Raw genomic sequence first — 11,281 nt, forward strand, 5'->3', positions numbered from 1 at the left:
TTATAAGATATTTTATTTTATATTCTTCTTTCATTTAATCTTATCTATAGAAATGATGAAAATATACATTATTAATAAATTTAAAATCAAAATAAATTAGTATAATTTTTACCTATTTTAGAAAATATCTAATACTTCTATTATTTATTAAATCGCTTTATCTTTCTTTAGAATCATATCTTTTCATTGTTCCATATATTTCAAAATTTTGAATCTTTTGTTGTTTTTTTAATTGATTCTTAAAGTTTATAAAGTCTTTTTTTCATTTTCCCTTCTTTATATTTTATATTTTTTCACTAATAAGTATTTTTTCATATAAGTTAATAAAATTCGAAGATGTATTCATAAATACACCATTATTCTTGTTGGACATATTTTTAAGTATTCCCAAATATTCTTTTGCTTCAAAACTCAATATCATATCTTTTAATGATATTTTTGTTTTTTAAATATATCAAACATGTGCCTTAAAATGCCCTAAATTGCTAATTCTTTCTAAATCCAATAACTTATTAATTTTATTTCATCTTTTAAAATTAATGTATATAATTCTAAATTTAGAATTTTCTAAAGAATTTAATATTATAAATTTTTATTAACAATAATATTAAAAATGATAAATTATCATAAGAATATTTTATTATTATTTTATTGTTTTTATTTAGAAATATTAATTTTAACACAACAATTAGATGTAAATGTAATTCATTTTTGGATAGTTTTTTAATATAAAGTCAAGTCCAAATTGCACTCAAATATAGATTGTTGATTACATTCACAATAGACTGAGAGACACCTATTGTTAAGGGTATGTCTTTTGACTTATAAAATGCTCCTATAACATTTTAAACGGCCTTAATTACAACTTATTAACAATATCATTGAAAATTCATAATGATGTTTTTAAATAGCCTTTTGTATTAATTAAAAGAATAAATCATACTACTTATCCTAAAATATGTTGTAAAAATGTTTGAATATTGTGTTTCAATTAATGCTACAAAATCCATATTTGTCAAATTTTAATGCAAATTAATTAGAAATATTATCATTATAATAGGAATTGCAATTGAATTGCTCAAAAATTATAAAAATTCTTAAAACACTTATTTTCACAAATATAACAATTATTAAAGAGTATTTAAGTTCTTTTTCAATACTTACAGTATTTACATCAATAAATCAATATTACCTTATCTTTAAAATAAAAATAAAAATAAAAACTACAAAAATAAATATCTATTGTAAAAATTGAGAAATATATAAAAACTAATAAAATAATAAAAATAAAAATAAATAATAAAATAATCATTTCACATTTATTAGTACCTTCAAAATAGAGACAAGAATTTAAAGTCTATTCTAATTTTGTAATAAAAGTGTCATAAGTCAAGAATATCAAAAGAAGCAAAAGTCAAAAGTCAAAAAGATTAAATAACTCAGTGTAAACTTCATTTTGCTTAATAATTGAAAGAAGCAAAATACAATATGGCTTATAGTAAGAAATATATTTTTTTATAATTATTAATAAAAAAAAATATGGTGTATTCAGTAATAATTTTAATCCAACTATTTGTAATAAAATCAATTATTCATATTTTATTTTTAAAATTTTTTGAAATATAGGAAAAACTTTTTAAAAAATAAAAAACTTACAAATATTTATAATTATTAAAATATTTGTTAGTGAAAATCAATGTATTTTGTAAAGAAATAATAAATAAAGAAAACTAATACATAAAAGAGGTATTAATTTTTTAAAAAATGAAAAGAGAACAAAAAAAAATTTTAAAAATCATTTATTAAAACGTACATAAGATAGATAATCTGTGTGGTTTCAAAATTATTTGTGCTATTTTCATTTATTTAAAAAATTAGATTCATCAGTATTTTTATTTTTATTTCTTTTATTAAAATTACATCAAATTAAGTAATTTACATAAATTTATATACTTATATAGTTATTTGTTTTAAAACCATCAATTAAATAATACTCACAAAACATTGAATATATTTTTTGTTACAAATAGGCCTGTATCAGAATATGTATCAAAATACAAGTTGTACTTATAATAGATGTTTATATCAGTCAAATAAACAACAATAAGTTGGAGTTCAAAAAAATATACTAGATAAATAATATTTTCCTAGTAAATCTTCAAAAAGTTTTTCAATCATAAATTTAGATTTTTTCATTTCTACAAATACGCCATGTAGCTGGTTAAAATGATGGTACATATTGCCTACTTTTAAAAAAGTGCATTTACAATTTAATACTTATATCAACAACCTCATAGTTTTTAGGCAATTTCTACAAGATCTTTGTAACTAGTGTATACAGAAGCAACAAACAAGTCCGTAAGTGATACACCCACAAGCGCATCCAATTCTCAAATCCTTCAAAAGCAATTTAGCTGCATGCTCCTCTCGTTCACTCGCTTGAATGCAAAAGAAAGATCATCACAACAACAGTACTTGATGCCGTGATTGCATTTCTACTAGCAAATTTCTCAGATTCTTAACAGTTAAAAGCAGTGAAGGAGCTTGCAAACATAATAATTCGCAACAGCATGTGGTCAAGGAGAGAGAGGAGGGGGAGGGAGAGGCTGTAGGTCAAGGATGTCACAATGCACGGATCCGGAACAGTTACGGCACTAAATTGTGGATATTCATGAGGTACCCTATCTAGTATCGATGCATCAAATGGCACACAGACTTGCAAATTTTCACTCACATTTGCTACAACTCGAAGCTACAACTAAAGCTATCAACCAATATTGATGGACAACTGGCTAGTTTTCGCGGATACAAGTACCCCGCGTCGAAATGCAGTCAGATTCAGCATACAAAAAGCGGAAGTCCTCAAAGGTAAGGCTCTTAGAAGATGGTCAGAGGCTTGCAAACTGTAGCTACACAGTTATCAATCAGACGTCTCGAAAGTGGAACCATCCTTAGCGACAGAACTATTCGCTGGTGGCGGTGAGGGTGCCATTCTTGGATTTCGGATTGGGCTGCAAGACTCAGGCACATAAGATGATCAATACACGATCAGGAGTCGGTCTCACCAGACAGACGCATCTACATTTCGAGGCCTCGGGATCATGTGCTTGAGTTGAAGCCCCATACATCGATGAGGGCGATGGTGTGCAGTCAGTCCTGAAAGCTTAACAGTCAGTTAATCAATCCAGTCTGCTGGGAAGGATCATCACCTTGGCCGCTTGTCTGAACTCCTCGTTAAAGAGGTAGAGTGCATGAAAGAGGAGCTGTTGGAGCTCTCTGGACCTCTCGCCCCTGCACAACCAGCATAGAGTTCTCTTCCGAAAGCTTCCAGACCTGGGGAAGGAGGGGGCGTCTCCACGGGAGAGGGCCCTTCCAGCATCTTCACCACTTCCTGCATCGAAGGCCGGGCATTGACGTCCTCTTGCACGCACCGTAGAGCCACAAAAATCATGTTCCTAAGCATCCCCTTATAAGTACTCGACAAGTCTCTTACTCCAATAGAAGGGTCTACAAGCTCTAGCACAGCTTCCTGACCGTCATCGCCGTACTTACGACTAATTAGAGAAAACCCCCACGTGGGTAAGAAGCACTGCTCTGCACTGGCACCCTGCTTAATGCACCGACGCCCACTAACAAGCTCCAGGATCACGATGCCTAGACTGTAAACGTCCACCTTCTCTGTGATGGGCATGAGTTTCACCCACTCCGGCGCCATGTAACCTTGAGAGTTACGCATGTTGGCCGCACGTAGTCTTTGGTCTCGGCCCATCAAACCTACGAGACCATAATCCACCAATCGAGGACTCTTATGCCTATCAACAATGATGTTCTCCGGTGTCAGGGCACCATGAATGGTTTTGCAGGAATTGTACTCTTGGTGCAAGTGGGCGACACCACGAGCGGCCCCTAACGCAATCAGGTGGCGATCCTGAACGGTCAACATATGTACCGAGTTCGTCACGTTAAAAAGGTACTTATTCAGGGATTGACCTTCGGTCACAAGCTCATATACTAGCATTTGGTGCTGACCGTCCTTGCAATATCCCCGTAGTGGCACAAGATTCGGATGCTGAGAAATGCGTCCAATAGCCGCTACAGCTGCCAGAAACTCCTTCTCTTTGAAATCTATGTCCTCCAGCTTCTTGACTGCGACCTTGGTGTTGTCGGGCAGGTGGCCCCGGTAGACACTGCTAAAGCCAGCAGACCCAAGCTTCTGGGTGAAGTTGCCTGTGCTTTCCACCATCTCCTGGTAGGAGAATCGTTGTAAGGATTTAGAGTATGGAACATCACCTACCAGCAGATTTTTCCCAGCATTGTTGTCGGCATCACTGAACAACTTCCGGCGGTTGTAGAATAACCACCACATTGACCCTACAAGGAGAAGAAAAATGAAAGCACCAGCCCCGCCTGCGAAAGCATCAGCAGTCTTCCGGGTGGATTTTTTCCCACTCTCAGGACTCACGACTTGCGCGTCAGACCCGTTCACAATTCTCAAGAACAAGGTCTGAAGGTCAATAGTATCATTCCCCGTCTTTCGAATCGTTTGCACAGCTTCGCCGGGCATCAAATAGCACGTTCCAGAGTCAGACAGCGAGCTTTTCACATGAAGGGCATTCGTGCACTTGCAGTCATTGGAGCAGTTCAGCTTGCACTGCGCAAGAGTTGAATTCGGACACCCAAATAAGCCGATACCCAAATAAGTCATCCCGGTGACACTGATGAACGTATCATTCTTACACGTAGAATCAATGTCCACCTTGCGTTTACAGGTGAAGTAAGGGGACGATGATGCCACAAAACCTGGAGGACAGCTGCATGAGTTATTCCCCGAGTGGCACAACCCATAAGGTCCACATTGCCCAGGAAGTAAGCAAGCTCTATTTGGATTAATCGTTCTGTTCCCGATTTCGGTCCCGTTTTCGTCATAACTTGAAATCACCAAAGCTCCTGTCTGGTGCAGCCTTGCATACTGCCAGGATGACGATTGTGGGGAAGGCTGATCACTTATTGTTTTATTGTCGTTAATGAAAAGACCTTTGTTCAAGGACAAACCAATACTGCGTATCTCTGTGTCGTTGGTCACATCATAATACGAAAAATTGTATATTCTCGGTTCATTTAAACAGTTGATTTTGAAGTGTTGAGTTAGCGTCACATTTTGACGTTCCACTAGCATGGAGAAGAAGCTTCCAATGGAGTAGTTCCGAATTGGATCCGCTGCAGTCAATGCCAACGGATAACCTGTGACATTGACGGTCTGATATGCTACAAGGATATCAGATGGAAAGTCGAAGCTACACCACAGTACGTTGGATAAGGAATTTCTTATCTCGAGGTTTCCAAAGTCAGTAAGCCCCAAAGTGGCCGTATCCTCTGGTTTTGGTCGAACACTCCAAACAATGTCGGATTGATTACTGAGCTCCAAGCCATCCTTTGAGAAATTCAAGCGACAATTCTGATTAACTCCATCACATCACAGAGATTCTAAAATCAGTACATGTATAAAAGCCTGCATCAGTCCAGAAGGTCCTCTCTTTCAGCGCACTAGGTCTTCTACAATGAGATCAAAATTCACAAAGCTTCCTATTGTACAACTCTAAAACACGAACCGATCAGCTTTAAACTTCCTACCCCTTTCATGAAAGGACAGAGTAGAAGGAAGCGAGTGCAGTTAAAAAATTAGCCTTATTTGTCATTCAAAACGTGATTCTTCATTTCAAAACTGGAAAGCAAGAGATGAGGTATCGGAGGCATACCTCATTTAGGTCGACTTCATCGTCTCTCGGCAGAGAGGAGTTGCTAGCGAAGTTGGCAATCCAAATTGGTACATTGGAGGGAATATGCAACACCTTAGCCACACATGAAGAGACTGAATAATTGGATTTTTCGAGATTGAGGGAAAATTTTTCATTCGAAGACACAAGGACGGTTAAACTCTCAGTCGCTGACCAATAGTTAAAACCTGAAGAATTTTGTGCTGAGGATGACGGTCTGAAGTCTAAATTTCCTGGTGCTGATGGCGGTGTTGATGGTGTCCCCTCTGATGGAGGCTTCTGTGAGGCGACACGAAAAACTAACGCCGAAAGCCCCAACAGTAACAGAAACGGCACCTTACAACCCATTTCGCACTAATTATAAATTAGCACACCCTAATCCTTCTTCTTCCCAAAGTATTTAGTAAGCAAGTGCGTTGCACATCCCGAATGAGTCAAGAGAATGATCCTTTAATACAGTGAAAAATATTTTAAAACTAAAAATATGAAGAAAAAAATCCTTATACGACACACACGAACTGAGGTGGGGTCGTGCTCTGAAGAGCTTCTACGAGCATGAAAAACGTCTGGAGCTCCATCCCAGGATACAGCAAATTCCCAGTCTTGAATAAGTCCATACCTCGCTCCCATTCAGTGTAAGCACCAGACTCACATTTGCGATAGCTTTTGTACCTCTTTCAAGACAGCCGATCTGAATTCTTGCAGTAGACTGAGTACACCTCCAAAATTGCTGAGGCGCTAGATAATCTAGACAGGTTCTGAGAATTGGCTGCCAAAATGTCGACAATACTGTGCAACCTATTTGGTCATTACTTTTCGCATCTTTTCGAGATTTCTTTGTGACCGTCCGTTTCGAAACCCTCACACAACCTTCTTCGCTGTCAAATATCAGATCTGCATGAATGTAATCCACACCTCGTCGACCTAGTCGCAATAAATCATTCCCACGTACTCTTTGCTCGAACAAGGTCGTGCTCTGACACCCTCCTAAGCAGGAGAAAATGAAGCTATCAACATCCCTGCCAACATACCTCCACCCTTGCAGCCTCCGCCATATCCACTCTTCAACAGCTATCACCTAAGTCGACCTGCACAACAACTGACCTACACCAATCAACGCACTGTGCCAACCCCAGTAAAACCCAGACAGAAGCAACAACGTCCTCGTTTCAACAGTTCCGTCTGTGCAGACATCCACGACATCAACTGCACCCCTCCCTCCATCCCAGAGCATCCTCAGAACGCAAGTTGCCAACGATCAAACCTCCAAAAGCAAGACCTGGCCTCGCAAACCACCATCACACACAACTCCCAGAGCTAAAAAATCGGTAAAAGAAAAGACATGCCGACAAAAGCTAGCATCGATGAACCGGTTTACTGGCTGGTGGGGATGGCATAAACCAAAAATCGAGAAAAGACGAAACGACGGCGGTGCAAGCGGTCTCCATTTTTAGCCCCACCAGCGCGGATTCGGCTCCAAGTTTTGCACGACACTGGGTGAGAAAAATCTTCACTTCTGATTTACTTCTTTTTTCTTTTCCCCTGTTTTTCTCCCTGTCTGTTTTACCAACATCATACCCTCCTCGTGCCACTCATCACCAGCTTCCCTTCATGCCACTCAACCAACTTGCAATCCCCACTTTTGGCCCCATCCCACAATTCCAGTGATCCCACCCACCTTCCAGCCCAAATTCATAGCCATCCCCACATCTCTCCAAACCTCTCCCTCACTCTGTCCGTCTTCCTCTCTATGTCCGCGCCTGCTTGCTAGATTTGTCTCGACGGACAAATGCGATGCGCCCGTTTTTTCTGTGCGTTTCGTATTGTCCCCACAGCTGGTCGAACAAGAGCAACCCAAGTGCGACATTTCTTCATGTTTGCACTGCGAGGCATCGTCTCCGTAAGTCCTAATCGTGGAAATTTGAGACCCCTTGCCGCGGAAGTCAGCGACGGAAGGCTGCTAGGGCTTGATTCGGTACCATGTGAGGGAATGCAGACAACTCCACACATCCCCCCACCCCGTTTTCTTTCTCACCGCTCTTTCTCCTTAATCTGGAAAAACGCCACATTCCAGCCGCACGGGAAAACCCTCCACCTCCTCCGCATAGTCCGTCGGGAAATTCAACAGGACGATTCCTACTAAATTTTCTTCTTATCTTTTTCCTTCTGTTTTTATTTGTATTTTTTAATTCCTCCTTTTGCCTTTCCCACTCCTTCACTTCCCCGAACTCGCGGCGGATCTACTCCGTTCTACCAAGCATCTCGACATAGTTCCCACCCAGCCCACACATTCTAATGCGACTTGGGGCACAACTGGTCATTGCTCTACTTATTACTGCATCTCGATCTGCAAAGATCATGAGCAGGAAAACCTTAAAATAAGCAATGAACAAAAACAACATCACCCTAAATTACATGAAGACTAAAACAACACAACAAAACAAACAAGCACTTACACCACACTGAATTGGGTACTGTGTTCTATTCTCCGATAGATCAGGCTTTGGGAAGGCACACCTCATTCTCATATTATTACCGTTATTATTCTTATTACTCTTGATACTACTTCTCCCCTCATTGGTCAATCTCCACAGTCAATTACCCGCGGTAATTGTCACAGTATCTAGGTCACAAAATTGGCAAAAACTATCCACAACTCCATACTCCAATCCATAGCTTGCCAGCTTCCTAGGGGGAATTAATATTGCAGAAAAATAAAAATAAAAATAACCAGGACCAATAACAACAATGGGTTGTGACTTAGTCCTGCATTCAACGGTGCGGTGGGCACCGCAACACTATAGAATGAAGGTTCCCCTCATCACCAGTTTCACAAATAATACATATATATATCACCATGTTTATGTACATCCCTGTTTTTGGGTTTAGTTATATTGCAATTTAAGGAATGTTCAGCTCCCCTGATTGATCTCAGTTGCGGCCGCTCCGACCCCACGTCCGCCAAAGCCAGCTCGGTCAATCCTCCACCACTTGACTCCCCCCGCCGCCCCCTTCAAAAGTCCAACTACTCGCCGAAATTGCGGACCTTTCCTCCTTGTTATACAATTATTTTCATGTCGTTTCCATGCTTTTGTATTCTCACTCTCTCGTGTCCGTTTCTGACGTGGATTTATTTTTTATTTTTATTTTTTTCCCCCTCCCTTGTGGGTGGTTAGCTTTGAGAAACATCATCTTCTTTTTCTTCCTTCTCCTTTCCTCTTTCTCCGAGTCTTTCAATGGATTGTTTGTAGAACCCACATCGACAGTGTGTCGAAAAGTTCTTACTCGAACCACTATTCTAAATTTGATATTATCAAGTTTTTGACTGACTGAGTGGTGGCTTTTAATTTTTTTTTTTTTTAATTCACTAAAAAAATTTCATGGTTTATGTGAGAATTGGAAGTGGGGTTTGATTTTGAATGAGTAATTGTATTTTGTGTGCACGATTGTGTGTGAATGTATCCACTTGGGTGCTTGTAGTGCTTGAATTTATAAATAAGTGGGTACATGGTAGTTTTGTTGTTGATGGTTTGGATTAAATGATCAAATTCGATTGTAATTATTTTTAGATTGATATGACATAATTTGCTTCTAAATCTTTTGATTATTAGTGTGAGTATATACCAGTGAAAGGCTTCACAAGAGCAAAAAGGTGTAATGTGATACAAGAAATTATTAGGAACTGTTCTGTTGTTGGAAAATCTGAGTAGATGGGTTCATGTGTTAAAAGGAATGTAAATGAACATGAGGAATGTAAAATGGGAATCAAGAGTAGACACAAATGTAATAATGAAGTATAAAATTCTTGATTAGTAATCATTATGTGTGCTATAAATAGTTTAATGACTTATCACTCAAAGTTTTATTAGAAAGTGTATTAATCGCATTTCCAAAAGATATATATATATATATATATATATATGTATATATATAATATGTTTCCCATATTAAATAGAAAATTCTATACATGTATTCTGCAAAATAAAAAACCATTATTTGAATACCAATGCCTTAAATGTCCCACATAGATGCTTTTTAGTCATCAAATAACACAACAATGAAAAACACAACAAAACAAAGAAATCTTACTTTTCCACTTTTGGCAAAAAAATGACAAGATATTAACTAGTTGCATAACACACAAACTGTACAGTTTGTTTTAAATGGTACATCACTATTGGTTTTACACAATTCAACAAAACATACTCAAGTCATTAATTTGAGATTTTAATTTTTTTTATTCTATATTTTTAAAATTCTATATGTACAAAATTGTCTACATGATATTTATTGAACAAAATAAACTTCATATATATATATATATATATATAATTACATACATGTAATGTTTCTCATATAAATTCAATAATCAACTATATTTTATTTCTTTTTCTTATTTTTTATTGTTATTAAAATTTAAAATTATTTTTGTAATATAAAATATTTAATAACTACATTGATTGGGTGATGAAAAATCTACAAATTTAATTAAATAATTGTTAAATAAATTTTGAAGTCAACTCTGCAACAATGTAATTTTAGAACTTAACTTAATTAATTTAATAATTTCTTTATTCATTAGCAGAGATATTTAATTCTATTACACTTATTTAAGAAATATATCAAAAAATTACTTAAAGCAGGTAGATTGGATCCAAAAAGCAAAATTAACTGGATATATATTATTAAAAAAAGAAATCATAAAATAATTATTAATTCATATTGTACGAACACTAGTTGTGATTTTTATTAAAATATCATTTCACAAAAAGATGTAATATTAGTACCTGAAACTACACAAAATAAATTAACAGAATTTGTTTATGATGTGATATATTCTAATACACAAACAATCATCTAAAGTGATAGCTAATATATAGGTGTAAGGTTTTATTACTTTTATTAATTAATAACTTTGATGTTTTTATTAAAGTATGATTACACCAAATATAAATGAATGCATTAAGCTACTAAAGGAGTAAATAAGATATATATATATATATATATTTATATATCTTTTTCCAAAAACGATTGATTTGAAAGCCAAGAATAACAAAATCTGGTAATAAATCTATGATATTTGGTGCAAAATGATATTAATAATGATTACACTATGTACAAAAATCTATTATAGCAATGTTCATGTTATTTTATTTTATTTTATTTTATTATCTTTATCATCTTCTTCCCAAATAATCATATTAGATAATGGTAAAAATAAACTAAGATAGAATATAAAATAAATGAAAATAAATGTAAAAATCAATTGCACTTCTTCTGAATCAAAATATGTTTTATTAACTGTTTGAGCATAAAAGTTAATACGAGGAAGCATAGTTTCTTTTCTATCACTTTTTTTTCTTTTGCAGTAAAAGTAACTACAAATTTTTTAGTTGAGTTGATGAAGTTATTGTTTTTGAAAGCACCATAAACCAAGGTTTCTAAAAAAAAAAAAAAAAAATCAAAAAGCTGTAAAATCTTCTTTGCACATAAGAATTATCCAAAGT

At 35.9% G+C, this 11,281-nt stretch overlaps 1 protein-coding gene across 5 annotated transcripts; it reads right to left on the reverse strand.

The window, feature by feature from the left end:
• Nucleotides 1-2,444: 2,444 nt before the first annotated feature.
• Nucleotides 2,445-8,645, reverse strand: LOC112274185 (G-type lectin S-receptor-like serine/threonine-protein kinase SD2-5). 5 transcript variants are annotated; one of them, XM_090245588.1, is made up of 4 exons: nt 8,292-8,645; nt 5,757-8,121; nt 3,210-5,455; nt 2,445-3,011 (listed from the first exon to the last, which is right to left on the reverse strand). In XM_090245588.1, the coding sequence occupies exons 2-4, from the start codon at nt 6,120-6,122 to the stop codon at nt 2,921-2,923; spliced, it is 2,703 nt and encodes a 900-aa protein (XP_090101714.1). In that variant the 5' UTR covers nt 6,123-8,121; nt 8,292-8,645; the 3' UTR covers nt 2,445-2,920. The 5 variants fall into 5 exon arrangements, with proteins under 5 accessions (XP_090101714.1, XP_090101713.1, XP_073385949.1 ...); XM_090245587.1 differs by having other exon boundaries at nt 8,231-8,645; XM_073529848.2 differs by having other exon boundaries at nt 5,757-6,862; nt 7,176-8,645.
• Nucleotides 8,646-11,281: the final 2,636 nt, after the last annotated feature.

The sequence above is a fragment of the Physcomitrium patens genome, chromosome 21 (assembly GCF_059467195.1).
Source record: "Physcomitrium patens ecotype Gransden chromosome 21, ASM5946719v1, whole genome shotgun sequence".
Taxonomy (NCBI): domain Eukaryota; kingdom Viridiplantae; phylum Streptophyta; class Bryopsida; order Funariales; family Funariaceae; genus Physcomitrium; species Physcomitrium patens.